Source organism: Cynoglossus semilaevis, chromosome 7, assembly GCF_000523025.1.
Source record: "Cynoglossus semilaevis isolate Cse_v1.0 chromosome 7, Cse_v1.0, whole genome shotgun sequence".
NCBI classification, from domain to species: Eukaryota; Metazoa; Chordata; class Actinopteri; order Pleuronectiformes; family Cynoglossidae; genus Cynoglossus; species Cynoglossus semilaevis.
In genome coordinates, this window is record NC_024313.1 from 9,594,823 (window position 1) to 9,615,056 (window position 20,234).

Sequence of the window (20,234 nt, forward strand, 5' to 3'; positions counted from 1 at the left end):
GGGTTTTATTTATATCCGTTTTGTTCCTGAGGACTTGTTTTGTGATTTTTAAATCTTTGATCTGGCCTCTCAGACTGGGCTGAATACTATATTTACACACTGGTAAAGTTACTTTTTTAAATATAACAAAACTCTCTGATTGAAATTAAATTACAGCCTAAGTCTGTCACTTACAGAATCTTCTCACCTTTTACCTTTTACAACAGTGGCAGCGGCGGCAGTGGTAGTGCTACTGAGACCCAGGGGCTCATAGATGGTGATGTTCTCTGCGGTTCTTCTTCTGGTTGCCTCACACGCTCTAGTTGCCTCACTTGCTTTCATGTACTTTGCTTGTCTGCTGGAAAGGTTTTACTAAACCAAAAGATGGGGCCGTAGTCTTCACCGATTTACTATTTCACATGTAAAATCCACTGAAGATAGAGTGAGACTGTTCACCTGAACGCACCGGAGGCCTAATACCAAACTGTTGAACTGTAACACTGAAACTCTCTGGGAACTTCAGAGGAATGGAGTTTTGCAGAATGGCATTTGAATTAGTTGCAGCACGAGTTCACACACTTTTAAAATAATGCAAGGATGATTATTTTAGATTATACAGTATACATGAATCTTTAATAACAGGTTTGCATAAGTCATGAACAAAAACTTTGGCAATAATTGAATTTACTTTCCACTTTTTAGTCGCAGTCTGTCTGTGTGTAAAACCAAACTCTTTCGTGCACTCATGTCCTCTGACCTGTACATGTTACACGCGTACCAGTTATTAGGAAACTAAAAAAGGTGCTTATAATAGTTCAAATAGGCTGGGTTAAAAATCAAAATTATACAGTAATTTTGATTTTGGAAACCACCGGTGTCCATGAATAACAGTCACACTAATGTCTCCAAACCTCTGCACATTTGTGTGTGTGTGTGTTGGTGTGTTTGCATGTGTATGTTCTTCCAGAACTGTTCCGCTTTTACTGTAACCAAAATTTAAGGGAGGCCCTAAGTCCACAAATAAGTCTCCCTGCCAGGCCCCCGTCCCGGTGCACCTGCAATAACATATAGCAGGGTTACAGTGACCCATCTCACCATTCTGCTGGGTGATGTGGAGCAGGGTGGAGTGGGTATAGACCCTGACCCTCATCTTAACTCCCTTCTGTAATTACAGAGGTCGAGCTACGTGTCTTAATGAAGGGCAACTCCTAGAGTCCAAATCAAAGGGTTCTGTGGCCACACACACACACATGCACACATTTTAGTGATAAACAGACACAGAACAGCATGCATGCAGCCCTTGCACGCTGTCTTTGTTTGCATATGCCTCCTATTATGGCACAAATGTTTAGTAAAGGCTGTAACCATAGATATGCTCTAACTTTAAGTGTGTGTTTTCTGGGGACGTGTTTTGGATTACGCCTGAGGTTATGCAATTTTCGGCTGCTGCACAGATTTTCATATGTATCTCTTTCTTCCTTTTCTTCCTTCTGTCTTTGTTTGATTCAAAAACTGTGTTCTGTACCCATAAAACGACCAAGCATGAACACAACGCAAACATGAAAGGTGTGTTCTGTCATTTTCACCTTTGGTATAAAAGAACTAGAGCAGGATGTGGTTTTGGGGATGACGAGGTTTAGTCTTCACAGGCTGAGAAACGTGTAATCTGCTCAGGGGCTCACATGCTACTTGCACATTCCTGTGCTGCGGCTCTTCAGCCTCTCATCCCTGCCCTGGGTCGTGTTCAGCAGCTCAGCAACAGGCCCTCAGTTTCAGTCCTGGTTCTCTCCTCTTGGCCTTCTGCTCAATGGCCATTCCTGTGTGGTTTTCCGCTCCTACCTCGGGCCTATTCTGGGATATGTTCTTTCCTAAGGTCTACTTAGCCGAGCTCGCCAACTTCGCTAAGCAAATGAAACAGTTTCAGCAGCTTTAAATACATGTTTTCTGAAGTTTCTGAACTTAGCGTAGCATTCCTAAAGAAGGCCAACACCGAGGAGAGAATTCCAGAAGCAGAAATTGGTCTGGTCTGGTTTGGTCTCGGTGTGCGGCTCACATTATTCACCTATATTGTCTTTACTTATCTTCTGTCCCCGGTTTGCACAGATAAGCACACACAGTGTATGTGTGTTGTTGTATTTATTATACTTCTTTCTCCAGTCTGGTGTAATACATAATGAACTGTCCATATCAGGAAGTTACTTTTATTGTTTTGTTGTGATGACTGGTGTGTAAATGCTCATTTAGTGTTCCAGTAAAGAGTTTAAATGTTTTGTACCAACTCTATAGACTATCAGACCAACCAAGACAGGGTCAAATCCAGTCCAATTCAACATGTACTTGGTGTACCTCTCAGGCAGTAATGTATGGCTTCATTTTAGCCTGAAAAAGTCTGGAGGAGCAGTTTTTTTTGTTTTCTTTAAGTGGCCGTGTTAGGCTTGGGTTAAAAGGTCATGCATGTGATTTCCACCGTGGGTCTGTAAGCACATAATTCTAACAACTCTCATTAAATTACACAATATTATCAAGGTCTGTGAAGGTCTGACAAGGGTTTTGTTTTTACTCTAGGGAATACAATGACCTTACAAATGAAATGAAGTCTAGTTGCTTTGTTTTGCTTGTATCAGTGTGACGATGGGTCTGGCTGTAAAGCTTAATTGAATGCACCCAGCTGCCAGTCCTGTAATAAGTGGCCACATATTGAGAATAATTGTGATTTGTTGTTTGTTTTGCTCTTGTCCTCAAATTATTGTGGAGGACAATAATGGGTTTGTGCCAAGATGGCAGATTTCCTGTAATAATGTCCCCGATACACGTTTGAATTATGCAGAAAATGAAATCTGTGACGTTAATCATGTTTATTAGAAATCAGTTCTGCCTTATAAATCCATCAGCTGAAGCCTGTTTGGTGTTAGTTTTTAATCTGGAAGTATTGTTGTGCTGTTGGGAAAGTAATAGAGTGTTGATTTTCCCAGGCCTCATGTGTTGATCAAAGACTTTTGTCATTTGGTTTTTACAGCAGAACAAAAGCATCAACAGTGATTCATGTTGATCACGTTGCACTATTGGTTAGATGATTGTTCTTCAAAAGGTTTATGATCCCAAGAGAAGGGTCTTGTGACACAGTAATCCAATTAACCAATTGGCTACATGCCTTTGCTGCAGTACTATTGAACATGAGGATGTGTTCACTTCAAAGGTGGCATTGACCTTCACTTAATTCCTTAATTCTTCCTTGACTTACTTTGACCTTCTACGTTCCAGAGAGAAAAAAAGAAGGAAAATCAAGATAGCGAAGCTACTAAACCTGTTTAGGCTTGGAGTAATGGTGGAAACACATCTTCAAAACTTCCACAAATGTTTGGAATTCAGGTACTGGATAATGTGAATTTAACAACATAATAATAATAAAAGTAATGATACTAGTATACATAGTAATACAAGTATATAATTACAGTAATTATTCTAATAATGTTTTCTAAGAATTTTTATTATTTACGGACGTGTTAAAATATGTTCGCAAATATTTAAAAAGTGTGTGAAATAGTTCATATTGGGAAATTGGAATGCATTTAAAGAGCACAAATTTAACTTTAAGTTACTGTTATAGTCTAAATATCTACAGTAATTATTATGAATCTATTGATTCTGTAGTTTTAATGAACCACTTTTAAGATTACTTTTTACTATTTTTTACTTATTTTCTTTACTATGCATTATATAACAAATCTTATATGAGAGCCTTCACAAAAGACACTGCAGTGAAGACAAACACACACACAAACCAGTCTTTTATATTGTCTTCCTTCCCAGTTTCTTTGGTCAAACATGCTCAGCCTCCGCCCCACTCCCTTGTCTCTCTTTCTCTCCGTCTTCTGTGTGTAACGACAGAGGAGGTGGGACAACATGTTGATTCTGTGTTTGCCTTTTACTGCTTTAAATTGATTTCCTAAGTATAATAATTAAGTTTGTTTGGACATCCTTGTTGTTGTGAGCCTGGTCAGGCAGGCCAGAGAGACAGAGACGGGATTTACTTGTATATTTTTTTAACTTGTTTGTTTGGATTTATCTAATTTATTTTTTTAACTTGTTTGTTTGGATTTTTGTTTTTTTGTATAAAACTTTTAAATTATTTTAAAATGAGGGAATATATGTGTTTCTTGTTTATCTCAGCAGGTTTAAATGGAAACGACTCAAGGCTGCGTCTCATCTGTTTCTATTTTAAAGACAGTGAGGTCAATGACTGCAGTACGCTGCACTCTATAGTGTTTCATTTCATTTTCCATTTTTGTCAGCGGTGTGGGTGGGAGATGGAGGTCAGCTGTCAGCTCTGGTGACCTTGTGCTCCGGAAAAATAAAAAGTTCCAATTCTCTGTCCAGAACGCTAATGGGAAGCACACACGTGTAGAGTGGAGGTGAGGAGGGAGGTGGGAGGGGGGTAGAGGTGAGGGGTTAGGATGAGCTGAGCTGTCCATGATGGATGACAGGGGACAGAACGGAAGTCTTTGCATTTCTGCATCCTCTCCCTGGAACCATGACCTTAAACGCCCCCAGAGGTGAGGTGCGAACACATGCCCCGCTCAGCATTCCATCGGAAAAAGTGAATGACGTCATGACAGGGAGACAGATGCTAAGATGGAAAGATTCTTAAATAATAAAATAAAAAAATAGTAGTCAGCAGGTGGGGACCTTAGTGCAGCTGTGACTGTGTTTAAACATGAAGCATCAAAGACATTAATGAGCCAAACCACAGAATACAACAGAAGCCGTGTGGGCGTTCGTGTTCAGACCTGTTACAGAGGCAAAGAGAGGCACAGGCCATCTCATTGTAATTACTCAAAGCTTACACACCGCTGTCCAAACAGCACTTACAGTAGGTCATGCAATACACGTGTGTTTATAATAAATCTACAAGTGTTTGACAGGTGGGAAACTGGTAAATCTCTAGACTGTGTGAAATCACATTTAGAATATAAAGGAACTAAATTGTCTGTTTATCTAATACTTCACTTTATGGCCGAACTCCCCATACGCTCCAGTTGAACTCGCTCCATCACTGTCTCTTACTGTGGCTCGGTGTGGAGCTTGGGGTTTAGAAAACTGGTCTTACTGTGCCTCGGTGTGGAGCTTGGGGTTTAGAAAAACAGAGAGGAAAGTCAGACACAGTCCCTGAAGTTTGGAGCAGTCTGCAGTTAAACTCCACTGTTTTCATAAAAAACAACATCACAGTGATAAACATATAAATGTTTGTGTTGTCATAATGGGCTACAACACTGTAAATCATCGTGTGACTGTGGCGGTGTCTGGAGTTTGACCTGTCATTTCTCATACACTAGTGGAGTGTTTACAAATTATGTGATAACATTTGGGACGTTATACTGCAAGTCATTCACTGTAAATATGGGCCTCACAGTGATGGTGTGGTTCGGGCACTTGCCTTACTGCAAAAATGTCCCCTGTTTGATCCCTGATAGTTTTGATAGTGACATTGATAAGGCCGTTGAAGATGACACTAAAAATGCTGTCACATGTAATGATCAAGTGGATTTCAAAGTATAAAAAGTAATGTGTGTATTTTTCAAATATTAACGTCTCAGATAACACCAGAGGTGGTCAGATTTTCAGATAGTTTTTGTTGTAGAGGTGACTTTATTAGATGTTTCGGAGAACTTTTTTGTTGTTGTTTGTGCGAAGTCTAGACAGTTTTCCTTTGTAGGTTTTAATCTATAGTTAGAAAGTAATACCTCTGCACCACTGATTAGTGTAATACTATGGAAACATTGGACATTTGTAAATTTAGATTCAGTTAAAGAGAGAAAAACCTGGCGCGATACTCTTGGTTTCTATTTAAAAAATATATTTTCATTGTTTATTTGTAGTTTTTTTGTACTGTGAAATACTGTGAAGGGAATCTTTATATTTTCCAAAAAAACAAAAACAAAACTCTGTTTACACTGGTACTTCTGGGACCAGTGGAGCTCCTCAGGGCTGTGCATGGCACCATGGATTTTCTTTATACAGTCAACGGTGCTGGATCTTCAGCCAGAACTTTCTGTCTGCTGACAATACATAACGTAAATCATCCAAAGTTCTCCTCAGTTTCACCTTACGTTAATAATCGAAGACTTAGAGCATTGTTTTTTCAAATATGATTCTTTCAGAAATGCTTCCATTTATGCTTTTCTGTTGTTTTACAGGTGCATCCACTTATTTGGACGACCACGGACCCCCTGCTCCAAGAGTAAGTATTTCCTTATCTGTCTTTTCTTCCTTTGTTTCCTGTTTTTCTCCTAATCTGATCTCTGTCTGATGTTTTCCCAACCGCTCACTTCTGTTCAGGCAGAAAAGGTCTGCGTGAAAGAGCTGAATACAAACCAAGCAGTCACAGTTTGGGTGCTGCAGTAACGCACTGAATCAGTCTCTCTCTAACACACTCACACACACACACACACACACACTGACTTACCGCACCGACACAGAAGCCTTGTATTCATCCAGCTGCATCTCTTCCATGTGCCTTTTCTCCCTTCCTACTCCCTTCGTCCTCCCTTCACCCCTTATACATTATGTCATTTGGTCAATTTTGCTGTAATTCCTCAACAATTTCATCTCCTCTGTCGTGGAAAGTGCTCCATTCAGACTCAGGAGCTATCATTGTTTGCGTCGTGGTTATGATGTTGACAGAGAACTCACCTAGTTTGCGTATAGATAATGCGAGGTTGTCGTGACCTGATTCAGCCACTGTAGGTCACATGTGGGATTAGTTTGAGACTCTGGGAGTTTACATTGGAAATCCAACTGTAGCCAAAGAGCCAACGCCAGACAACCACAACACTTGTTTGATATTGATAACAGCAGAGTGTTATTTACACTGAACAAACCGTGGGGGCTATGTTTGCAATCTGATAACAGCTTTATCCTTTAGGCAAAATCACATAATCGACGCGCTGTAATTACAAAGGCAGTTCTCTGTTTATGTCTGAGTCTCTGAACTGCACTCCTCTGGTCTGGATGCCAGGCTTTTGATATTAGGGTTGCTGCATAGATGTAATGAAAAGTGAGCTCACTAAATGTGTATTGATTTTCATTTTCCCATTGGAGATGAGGTTTGGAGTGTGGCCGATCCACTGCCTCCTGAGGGGAATCATCCAGAATATTTACACTGTCAAATCTCTGGGCCTGATCCAAACAGAGAAATGAAAGAAAGGAGGTATTTTCAATTAGTTCTTAATTGTGTTTTTTGGTTGTTTTTTTTATAGTTGATGGATAACGTTTTAAGTCATAATAATGTCTTACATGACTGTAAATGTGAAGCAGTTTATCAGATAATCACAACGTTTTGGCCCAGGTACTGTATTTTAATCCACATGCAGTGAATGTCAGGAACAACTAAAGTCTTGTTGGTGGATTCAATTGCAATTTAGTTTTAAAAAAAGTGCAACAGAACTACTTTATCCAAGGTAAGAATATGATATATTTGCAGTTAATTATCTAATCATTTACAGTGTGGTGTAGAAAAAACATTAAGGATCAGATTTGTGTTAAAGAAAAAATTGAAACAAACACATGTATACATATATCTATAGTTATAAATACATATATTTATACACATATATTTTTTTGTTGTTCTTAAATTATTATGAAATAATTTGTCCACACATTTTTTAATTACGTGGCATTCCTCTGCAAATCCAGCAGGAGGTGGTTGCGTCTCAGTATGTGCAGGGGTACGCCTGGGTATCTGGTAAATGTACTGAAATGTTAGAAAGCTACAAGTTGGAAGCTCAACTTAAATGACAGTGTACAGAAAAACCACACAGCTCCCAGAGTGAAATTAGAAGAGTTTATGTGAAAGGAGGCACGACAGGAATGTCTGCTCCTCTACACATGTTTCTAAATATTGTTTCAGGATCATATTCACCAACGTGTTTTGGTAGTTTTTAAGTCTAGTTTTCAAATATACCACGTTTTCTTTTTGATGCCTAAATGTTCTCCAGGCCAAGTAAATAGGGAAATGTTTAATTCTGAAGTGTGTTCTGAAAAGAGTTGACATTTACTTGGAACTATTTCATGCCTTTCTTGTCACTTATATTAGGACGTTTTCTGCTTGTTAACAAGTAATATGTGGGGATGGTTGAAGTGAGGGATTTGACAGTTTGTCCTTTTACTTGTTCACTTGAAATTGATTCTAAATTCAGAAAATCTTCCCTGCACGGAAGTCACTCTGTCAGTTACACGAAGCAGCAAAAAATCTCTACTTTTTTTCTTTTGGTGGCAGTGAGAGAAACTAATTGATTAAACAGGAAACTGTGGGTGAGCAGTTAGATAGTAGAGACCAGTGACCTCAGAGGGAAGTTGAACTAAAAACAGACAAACATGAGTTGTGAATGTAGGTTATTGTCGAATAATAAGCTTCATTTTACCCACAACTTCTCAAATACTGGGGCGGGCCCCTTTGTGTGTGTGGGGGGGTGATATTGGAGATGATACTCAGTAAGTACATAAGAGTACGTAAATAAATGGAAATACTCACGTACCCGATGTATTGTCAATACTCGGTTTTAAAATAACCCTATCAGAACGAAACTTAATCTTTTTATTTATTTATTTTTCTTTTTAGATTTCTACGTACTTATTAAGTAATTATAGGTTTTGGATACTCTGGTTGACTTTGGCTGTGATGACTCAGCAGCATCGGCTCTGTAATTAATACAACTAACGGCCTCCTGGAAGTAGGTGGATCCAGAGTCGGTGTTGAAAACACTGCTGTTATGTAATGTTTTTCTGAATGTGACTCATTTATTGACAGAATTCCGTACTGATGGACCCTGAAAATGTTTGTCTGAGTGTACATCGCAGATCCAAGATCAACAGAGTAAAGATGGTCATCAGCAAAAACTGTGCATTTGTCCTTCCTCCGCTGTCGATGCTAGCATGGGAGATGACGACTTCAGATGACATTGTTTCAGATGTTATGTCATTAGCCGTCATATCAGCAGGCGAATGTTGATCAGAAAAAAAATACAGGCTGTAATAAGTCTGCCTCATTTTTGTGATAAGAGCAGAATTTTTCCTTGAAAAAAAAAAACAGAGGAATGTCGGACTTGAGTCCTAGAGAACCATTTCCTATCTGAAATGTTTTCCAAAACTGCAAGCAAGGAGCTAAGTTTTGTTTGTTTTGGACCAGGTTAATTGAAATAAAATATGAATTAGGGTGATTAATATATATACTCTCTCTATATATATATATAGTGCGAGAGAGAGAAATTACATTGAAATTTCTTTGACCTGGCAAAACATGAATTAAGAATACAAATTGTGTTTTACAATGTGCCACAAGTTAAGACCTGGCTGTTAAACAAGTGTTTAAAAAAAAAGCCTGTTCAAACAAGTACTTCACCTGTGGATTGTGTTTCCAGTTCATCTCCCTCGTTTCTTGGAAAGAGTACTTGTATGTCTTCTGTTCACACTGTGTCAAACCAGTTCGACCTCTAATGATGTTCAGTGAACCTTTAAAAGTCTGGGAAACAGCAAGCAGGAAGTGATCAGTGTGATGACCTGTCATCCCCGTGATGCTAAAGTCATTCGCTGGCACGTAGACTGATGGTCAAGTGTTTCCTCACTGCTTTCTTTGTTCTTTACTGTTGCTTTTCTGCTTATCTGTTAGTTTTCCATTTCCTCTCAAAGGCAGATTACCCACAGAGATGACTTCACTGCTGTTCTGCGGAGGCCTTTGTTGGACAGCACTAACATCTATCAACCACTTAGTCTATCACTCACCTATGAAACTGTCTAAGTTGTTCATAAACTTCCCACCCTGTGAGGTTGTAAACAACTCAGACCGCCCTCCAACCAGGAAACCCCTCAGGAAAAACACTATTACTTTTCCAGACTGGGAATTTTACCAAGAATTATCACTGCTGAATCCCCCCCACCCCTCCACCCCTCTACTCCGCCTGATTTATAGGAGAGCGTCATTAGAAAAGGGAAAATCTTTCAAGGTAATAGTCTGACTGAATCAATCGTAGCTGCCTGTTCTAAATCTGTTCTCCTCCGACTGTCTCCCAGTCTCAGATGCTTCCTTTGATTCTTCTCAGTTTTCTTCATTGTCTTCACTTGGCTGACGTTAATTCCTAAAGGGCCACTTGTGCAAACATGGTGAGACCTCGGGGATAAAAACGAATTCTTGTGGCTGAATGAGTTTCATGTCAAAATGCCCGTCGCTCCCATTTTCTCTCCTCCATTGACTGCAGTTTTGCAGTAAAGAGTCCGGGCTGCGTCAGATTTCCTTCATTTGCCGGTCTGATTCATGCTACGTGTTTATTTGGTGAGTCATGAAGTGTGTGTAGTGTACATTGTGCCAGTTGTGTGTGTGTGTGTGTGCCATGTGAAATCGCAAATGAAAAGTTTCATCATCATCATCACCACCTTGCGCAGTAGTCTGACTCATGGCCCTGTGATGAAAACAAAGAAAAAGGATCAGTGTGATTGTGTTTTAAGTGTGTGTGTGTGTGTTTGTCTGTCCTTGAATATTTATATACAGGTCTTTTTGAGGATTTGAGCTCAGTGATAGGTCAAAGGTTAAGGCGGTGGTTGACCTTGTCTGCTGCCCCTTTTGAAATTCCTGCAGAACCGCTGCTGTCATTGAACAATGGAAATAAAGTGAAATAAATAAATGTGAAAGAATATTGATTTATTTCACTCCATTCATCAGACAGTATAAGAGAAAAAAATGAGCCAAGAAGATATACAAGTTGAAATTCATTGGAGTTGTTGCGCCACAACTGTAATAGCTCCTCAAATAAATCAACATTTGTAACCAAACAGTTGATTCACTTTATGTTCTTGTCGTACAGACATCAGTCAATGACCTCATCACCCCCCCGTCCCCCGCCGCCCGTCCTCACAAAAACATAGTGACAATTAAATGTGTTTGAATGTGTCATATATCAGAGTTAGTATGCATGAAGGTCAGAAAAATAAAACGTTCAGGGCGACTGATTCTGATGAATATGAACTGAATTTATGTAGTTCTGACCTTGTTTGAGCTTTTCACAGGAAGTCGTTGAAAGACTTCCTGTCCTGCCTTTCTGTTGCTGTAGTAAATACTTAACTTTAGCCTTCAAGACAAATGTTCTGCTCGTTCACTGATTGAGATTTTTTCTGTGTCTTCTCATCCATCAGGTCCTCCCGTTCCCCAGCCAGGTGGTTTATAACCGTGTGGGGAAGTGCGGCAGCCGGACGGTGGTCATCCTGTTGCGGTTACTGGCTGAGAAACACCAGTTCAACCTGGTCTCCTCTGATATCCACAATAAAACACGACTCACCAAACATGAACAGGTAAAAATAAAGAAAAAAGAAAACGTAAACAGTTAAACCCAGAGAAAGCCTTTCAGTTTGTTATGGTGAAACTGTTATTGCCGTGTTTGCCTTCTACATTTGCAAGTACACACGTAAGGAGAATCAATACTGCAGTCTGGCTAATTACCATGCACTCTAGGCATTGGTGTAGGGGATGGTTTGGAATTTGTAGTTGTGATATTAATGCTTGAGATGTGGAGGGTTAGACGTAAGGAAGGAAAATGTGAAGCTGTTGTTCGACCAAAGCATGTGTAAATGAAATGGTGGAATCATGATTGATCCACAGTTACCCTGTGATAAATCCTGTACAAAACTGTAATGGTTTGACAGCCGTGTCTGAAACACTAGTGCTGTGTCTGTGTTTTTTTTCTTCCTTTTTTTATGTAACTTGCTTTTCAACAAGCATCTTCAAACAGTCAGCAGCCGGAGGAAGAGGAATTTTATTAATTATGCCATGGAATATTTTGAGGAAACGAGTGTTGTCTTTAAAGAGGAGACACAGTTCTGCTTTAAAGAGACAAAAGAAAACGTGCCTGGGCTTTTGGGAAATGAAGAAGTGCAGGCCTCTGCCAGTGTAAATATATACTCTGAAAACATATGTAAAAGGCACGAAAGGAACACACATGAACTGTCCTCTGTTGTGAGTCTTTTCACTTACTTAAAGAAAGAAATGAATAAATCAATAAATAAATAATGCAAAGCATTGACTTCATGTCAGTGTGAGTAAGGGAACTACGGGGCACTGTTTGAAAATGCATGACTTCCAACCCGATTTTGGCAGGACAGCTGAGCAGATGATTTGAGTTGGAGCCACGGTGGAAATAGCTAACATCTGGACCAAGTGTATTCAGGCCATTTTTTTGCTTACACAAAAGTACAAACAGTGCTATGAAAAATAGAAAATGTTTGTATGTTGCATATTTACTTGCCTGCAGGAGTCAGTGATCCAGACAGAAGGGCTCAATAATCAGCCCCTGGAAAGTACAGATGTCATCAGCAGTCTGTTTAGCATCCGAGTTATTCTGTGTAGTTTTATAAGATATCGACTGATCCTGATCTAATGCTGACGTTCGCCTGAATAATAAAGCTGTAAGTCAGTTGCACAATGCTTTATATGCACAGATCCCACCCTAAGTAGACATAAACACACAAGTGTTAGGCTGCAGCACAGTCAGAAGTAAAAGGCATAAAGACAGTTTATGAGATCCTGGTTGTTTTTGTACTTTTCTTTAATCGATTTTGCTCATTTGTGCAGTTGCTGTGAAAACGTAGAGCTACATAATTCACGGTCATTTACTTTACTGTAATTTCCCAGAGACTTTGTCAGGCGACTCACATGTTTCTCACATGTTGCGCTTCCTCCGCTTACGTTTCCCATTAACACACTTATTTTAGTCAGCGGGGTGAGAACGAGTGACTCTGTTGTTGTGTTTGAGTGGTGATGACTCACAGCGAAACATCGCACCACTGAGCGTATCTTGTCAGACTGAGCTGCCGCAGACTGTATCTGCAAATGACCTGCACAGTCTGAATATGTGAGCCGTCGCTGAGCCATTAGATGTAAATGTGACGAGTCAATATTGAAACAGCTAAATGTTTGCTCATTTATCAAACCTTGAAATGCTGACTGAACACACTGTGGCAGTGACACCACTGGACCCATTCATTCGTTCATTCATTTTCACAACATATGACATCTGTGTGAATGTTCTCTAGTGGAGAACCATAAAAAAAAAAGAGTCTTCATTCCGCCGCCTGCGCATGGGGTCGGTTTATGAGTGCGGGTGTTTGCACCAACAGTAAATCTGCCAAAGGTTTCTTCGACGAAAAAAAAGAAACTGTAAGTGAACTACATGTCATTGTGACACAGCACACCACACAAAGAAATGTGACCTCTGCTTTTAACCCACCACCAAAGTGAGGAAGGGGGCAGTGTGTGGGGACGGTGCCATGCTCAGAGCACCTCAGTGCTGGTGGACTCAAACCTGAAGTCTTCTGTAACCACGAAGCCACCATTGCCCCAGTATATATTATATTCTATGTATGTATATTGTGTTATGTTATATGTGTATTTGTGTGACTTAACTTGAGAAACCTTCTCTTCATCTACCGTGCTTTTTACAATCATGGAGGGAACCTTCTGGATCTTCACGGAGTCTCTGTGTACGGCCCACGTCACATCAGTCATGCAGCTTTTCACACTGTTCTGATGAAAGTATTTATTGTTTTACTGAAAGTATTTACTGAAGTACTCAACAGTGTTTGTATTTGAAGTATGAAAGGTTGCTGTATGTCAGTAGTTACTGTTGCTGTGTAACACCCATGGGGTTGTGGGTTGAATTCCACACTTGGAATTAGGTTATATGGCCACTTTGACTGGTGAACTGGACTTAAAAGGCTGTAATGTGTAAGTGCAGACCATGTACCAGGCATATGTTTGAGTTTGTAGTGAGAATGTAAAGCAGTTGAAGGGCAGAAGTTGAAACTTCAGTGTCGCTTGGTTTGTTTTATTACTTGTCATCAGTTTGTATCAGGTGAAAGAGGAATGTAATTAATGTGCACCCCAGCTTGAACATTTATATATTGTAGAGTACCATAAGGCATTTTCTGTGCAGCAGGTGTTGATTGTTCAGGTTCAATAGTTTGTCACCCCCAAAAACAGAGAAACTAATTGAGTTGACCTGAGTGTGGAGGAGCTGTCAGTTTCCTGCGGTTCCCTTCTTTTCCTCTATTCCTCTTGATGAACCCTGTGAGGACACTGGGGGCTCAGGAAGGAGGGTTGCAGTGGGTGTAAGGCGGAGGGGGGTGGCAGGTATGTCTGGAATCTCAGAGTCCACTTTGAAATAGAAAAGGCTGAGCATTGGGTCAGAAAACACTCATAAAGACACACGGAGGCTGACCAACTGTGTTCTAGGTCTGCACGTCCAGCCTCGGTGTTGGGGAGGGTGTGGGGGGTTAGTCCAGGGGGTAACTGGTGAAGAGAGGCTCGTTTTTCTGTCAACATTTAACAAAAGTGGTTTGTTACCGTAGTAAAAATTGATTATGGAGATGGGAAGCGTCTGGAGCAACGGTGAAATAAATTGCAGTGGGCTAATGAAGTTTTAGTGGGAGACGTTTACCCGAAGTGGAAGCAGAGGGTGGAAATATACTGAGTTTATAGAGTGAGGGGGTGTGAAGCTGAAATCTGACTGGGGCCTCAGATCAACTGCCTTGTGTACATAAACAAGTATACGTATTACTGCGCCCTGTCCAAATAGTCTCACTATGATGTAACTGTACGTAGTTTGTGAGAACCGGGATTCAAACCGCTCCTCTGCTGATCAGTGCTGGAGATGAGGCAGAAATCATCTCAGTAGCATTCAGAGCAAGTTTTTACAAAAGTTCTGTATAAATACTTGAATGCTCTGTCTTTTTAGATGTGATCCGAAATCTGTTTTTTTTCCTCCACTTCCACTCTGCTTCCTCTGTAACAACTGTGGGAGTGCTTTATTTATAGCCGTCGTAATCTAGATGAATCCGTCTACATCTGTACACAGACCTACATTGACAGAGCGTGTTTGTGTTGGCTACTTTTTGCCTGGCTGTCCATGCAGACCAAAAAAGATTGGAAAGGAAATTTGGGAAGTGCTGTTTCTGCCGAGGAAGCCTTAACATATTAGAAGAAGTCGGGGTTGTTTTGTATTTTTTTTCCAAACGTTGGCCCTCGTTTGTGTAAGTGATGGGAAACAAGCTACAGTCATGAATATTTCCAGATGAACAGAAGAATGTTATGAGTCTGTGTTGTGTCGCAGTCCAGCCTATGTTGAGAGATGTTGAGAGTAGTGTGCACAGAATTATTGTGGAACTCAAAGAAAGGTGGAACCAGAGGCGACTGGAGGCCAGCAGAGTTTTCATCTGTGGTCGGAATCAGAATTCAAACGTTGTACTACATCGGCCCAACGTGAAAATCCTTGTGTTGTTTCCATTTCAGCTGGAAGTGTCTGTCGGTTGTACTGTGTTCCTGCTTCAGGACGTAGACATGTTTCTGTTCATGACCTTCTTAGATTTCCACATGTCAACGTTGATGTTGTTGTGTTTTAAAATCAATGGCTCTGTGTTTTTCAGATCGATCTCATGAGGAATATCAGCAACATCCCTCAGCCGTTCCTCTACACGCGTCACGTTCACTTCCTCAACTTTACTCGGTACTGTAACTTAACAGTTTTTGTGATTGTAATGTTTTTTTTTAAACACTAATAATGAATTTTTTCCCCACAGGTTCAGGATAGACCAGCCGGTCTACATTAACATCATCAGGGATCCCATCAACCGGTTTCTGTCCAACTACTTCTTCCGTCGTTTTGGTGACTGGAGAGGAGAACAGAACCATCTCATCAGAACTCCAGGGATGAAGGATGATGAGAGATACCTGGTGGGTTTGTCACAGGAGTACTGAAATAATTGTGTTTCCTTTACAATGCAAGTTTGCACCAGTGTGATTTATGTTGGGGTTGTTCCTATTCTAACTTTTATCACATGTGGTTGTAGTTATCCTTTGGCTATCATTGTAGTAACATTTGTAACATGAAGTAGTAGTAGTAGTAGTAGTAGTTGTATTGTGTGCTGAATGTTGAAGATTGTGTAAGAACAAATAGAAATACAAACAGAAGTGGACTTTGTGGAGCACTGTTAAAAGGATCAGCTACATTTAAATACTACAGTACTACTGCGACTACTGAGTTGTTTGGGGTTTCCCTGCTGTTTAGGTCAATGTGAAATTTTACTTTACAAAGAAGAAACTTGAAAACACTTATAATAGCACCGCAGTTGTAAATGTGTGTTTATGGAGTCACTGCGTTTGATGAAGTCATTGTTGACGGAGAGTCATTGTTAATGTTGGGTCCTTGAAAGCGGAGCTCACCAGTGAAGTGAACCTCAGATGGACGTCAGGGCAGATTAATGCCCCAGATGTTTGCTGGTTAAGATGCTCATGTCTTTTGCTGTGGTTTGCTTTTTGTGAATGATGCTGTGTTTAGTGTCTGTGTGCTTTGGTTTGAGGCCAGTTGTTTTTATAAGAAAAAGTTGTAATTTGGACAGTGGACTTTGTTTTTTCTGTTCTTAGCTCCTTTACTTGATGAACTCACTCCATTTCCCACCGGCCTTATGTCCTGTGTCAGTCGGTCCATGAATCTCTGCAGTCTTCCTCTCTGTGTCCTGCCAGACAGCCACCATCTCCCAAAGCCTTTATGTAGTGGAGCCAACCCCTTCTTCAACAGTTGTACGAGCGATGTCAATCATGGCTCTGTGACGTTGTCTGTGTAAAAATTAAGAACCTTTCAGTCTCATTTCAAGTGTTGTGTGCCTCTGTGACAGGTCCAGTTGTGCCGCCTGTAGTTCCGCCTCCTGTGTGTTAGTCAGTGCCAATTTGGTCACAACGTAGAAGTCATGTATAGTCTTGCTGTTGTTCCATAGTGTAGTGGCTGGAATGCTTGCCTTAGAAGCAGAGAATCCAGGGTTCACCACAGTCTTGATTGTTAATCCACCTCTTGTAAAGGGTTTGGATGAAAGTGTCCGTCAAATGCATGAAAATGTAAATGAATGATCATCAACCTCATGTGTGCACAGTCCACAGCACCTCTATGTCTGTGTAGTTCATAGTGTGTAGTTGAATGTTTTCTTATCAGCGTTTAAAAAAATGTGCTACGGCCACATGCACAACGTGATGTGAAGTGTTTTAATTAGCTGCTTGCTGTGGTGAAGGAGCATCCACCACAGGTGTGGTCCGAGCATGTCAGGCTAGGAGGTAACTATGTATTCAGTTAATGTAGCAATCACCATGAGAAACCCAAGCATAGACGAACAAAAGAAATGTATCGTAACTATTGTATTTTGATGAAGCAGAAGTCCAGTTGTGGCTGCTACACATATGAAACGTGTGTCCTACATGTGGCCTGTGGTGTTGTTTATCCCTGCAGCATTATGTACTGCTGTTGTTGTTGTGGTTGTGTGTTTTTTGTGTTTTTTGGTAATGCACCATTACAGACACTTACTTCAATCTCCATGTGTTTGTGTGCTTTTGATGTGAGTGTGACTTTTACACTGCACAGCAACATCTTGAGAAGAACTCGGGTATGAAGTCATGCAGTACAGTTAGCAGGGAGGTGATTGGCTGGGTGACTGGAAATCCCCTAATGCAGGACAAAATGCTTTGTATGGGATTCCAGAGAAGGACGGCAGGAACAGAAAGACAACCCAGAACATGGGTTTGGTCACGTGATTCACTGGGGTGAATGTTGAGTGTCATTGAGTTATGGATGCCGTCAGGCCCGGTTGTTTCGTCAGTATTCTTTAGTCCCAGTTCTGCGGCCTACACTGTAACAGAAGGGGTGTACGGCTGTGTGTAATGAAGTACTGCACTGATTTGTCTGGAGTTTTTCAGCATGTGAGTGGAGTTCTTAGAGTACGTAGACCACGGGGGCCCGTTACTGCAGCTGAAGGGGAGAAGGACGACTGTGTTGTTGTGGACTGGGTCACCTCTGTGTGTATTTATGTGTGTGTGTGTACGACTTCTGTACTCATGAGGACCACGTGCTCATGAACGGGGCTGGGCAGTGACAGAAACTTTCCGTAGTCGTGACATTTTGCCGCCCTTTGCTTCTTCCTGGGGTCAAACTTGGACGTGTTGTCCACTGGATGTAGTGTTGTGGTGTGGGGACAAATGTCTTACATTGTTCCTGGCATGTTAAATGTAACGTGACAGTAACAGCTAAGCATGTCGCTTCACATCAGTAGTTGCAATGTGTGTTCACACATAGGGGTAGAACATATGAACTGTTCCCCAGCAGGTGGCACTCAGTTGATGTGTGTGTGTGTGTGTGTGTGTGTGTGTAGTCAGCATGAAAAGCTGGAGACATGAACACAGGGAGTTCAGGGCAGGATGTGTCCGCTGCCTGTTGCACGTTAGGCACGCGTGGCCCAACACTGAGTGGATGTGAGAGGTGTCAATGAAAGAACACTGTCAGATTTCTTGCCGGGTCCAAGGGAACCTGATGCATGTGTTACTGAGACATTCCTGTGGTCAGCTTGGATTTTCCGTGAAGTCCCCACACCCCTTTCTGCGCACACACACACACACACACACTGTGCTGTACTGTACAAAGTCATGCAGTGGACAGTATAATCCAGAGTGTGTGAAACACACATTCACACAGAACTTCCTGCATGGACTTGAGATGTGAAAACACAGAGGTTTGACTGGTGATGACAGGGTTGGTGTAGGTGCTGTATGCATAATGATGTTGCAGTGGTTGTATTGTAGTTTGTGTGTGTGCATTGTCAAATATGTCAGTGCTGTATGTGTGTGTAAAGGCTTTGATTAGGAAGTGTGAAGCCAATGTGTAAAAGTAATGAAGTAGTAATAGGTGTTGGGAGGTAAATCTGAGAGGCAAAGGTGTTTGTTCCGCCTCTGCTAGGATTCCCACGAGTAATGGCAGTCATGGGATTTTATGTGATGAGACGTTTGAGGTAGTAGGTGTAAATGAAATGACAGAGGCTGTGCTGGGATTAGCCGTGTCACAGCACGTCTGCACGTTGACAGCAGCAGCGTGGCGTAGCTGTTTAAGGTGAAGTACGCCTACGGTCTAACTGAACAATGTGTAAGCATTGACAGTAATTGTAGGTGTCTGTTTGACCCACTATTATACACAAGTGAGCTCTGTAGTAAAGGTTACAGGGGGTCAGTGATGGTGATGTAGGTGGGGTTTGCCAGGTGCATTGAAATAATGGCAGCTGGAGCAGTGGGGTGCATTGAAATAATGGCAGCTGGAGCCTAAATGGAGGGAGTGCTGTCATCATCCACAGGTATGTAGTTGGAAACTGTTAACAGAGGTTGTTTGACAACATCCAGTTGTGGAGTAGAAATGTGTTGTTGGTTTGGAGTAGATTTGATGGACTTCTGAGTGGTCCTGTGCCTGTTGATGTAAAGTGAAAACGGTGCCATGGGAAAAGTGTACCTCATGAATTAGTCCTGACTCAATTCATGCACACAAAGCTCTCAGTGAGAGCAGGAGCTTCTGTCACTGCTCACTTGGCGTAGTCCACGCTGAGGAAAGGAACAATGAGCTCGAGTGTGCATGCAGGAGACCCTGTGAAAATACTAATGGGGTGTCAGTGAGAGGCTGCGATTTGTCCGGACGGTATGTGTGCGCACAGATGTGATTGGGCAGAGACGTGTACAAATGAGCGGTGGCTGGGTTCCCAGACGTCCCGTTAATGTCGTGGAACGACATTATGGTGTGGTGTGAGGTGTCAGTGTGCAGCAGAGGGCTGAGGGAGAGAGTTGGGGGGGGCGTTCATGGGTTGTTAGTGTTGAAAGAACGGTGTCACACGTGTCACTTAGTGTGCACCATTGTCACAGCCTGAGATGTTGGCTGTGACTGAACTGTAGTGATCCTGATGTGGACTGAAGTGGGTTTTGGAGGGTAGTGTCACCGTGAATAAGACGGAGAAGGTGTGTGTGTTTGTGTGTGACAAAGAAGTAGAAGCAAGATTTTCCTTGTGATTAAAGAAAATGTATGTTTTTGAGTGGCCAACAGAGGAATGGTATGTGTTTGGCATGGGTATGCTGTGAGCTGTGATGCCAAAGCAATGGTGTGGTGTGTCATGAACTGGTGTTGTGCAGTAAAATGAAATCAGAAGTACAGATATATATATATATATATATTCTATATACACTCTATATATAAACAGTATATATATAAACATATATATGTATATATATGTGTATATATATATATATATATATATATATCTGGTTGATCATGCCAGTAGCATATGCTTGTCTCAAAGATTAAGCCCTGCAAGTCTAAGTTTATATATATATATATATATATATATATATATATATATGTATGTGTATA

General features: G+C 41.1%; 1 protein-coding gene across 2 annotated transcripts in view; it reads left to right on the forward strand.

Annotated features, from left to right (window-relative positions):
- usta (uronyl 2-sulfotransferase a) overlaps positions 1 to 20,234 on the forward strand; it is a 45,221-nt gene that overhangs the window by 22,090 nt on the left and 2,897 nt on the right. For both annotated transcript variants that reach the window (XM_025056652.1, XM_025056651.1), the window contains 4 exons: positions 6,174 to 6,217; positions 11,161 to 11,316; positions 15,442 to 15,521; positions 15,595 to 15,748. In XM_025056652.1, the coding sequence (XP_024912420.1) occupies positions 6,174 to 6,217; positions 11,161 to 11,316; positions 15,442 to 15,521; positions 15,595 to 15,748 (434 nt within the window). The remainder of the gene's footprint in view (positions 1 to 6,173; positions 6,218 to 11,160; positions 11,317 to 15,441; positions 15,522 to 15,594; positions 15,749 to 20,234) is intronic.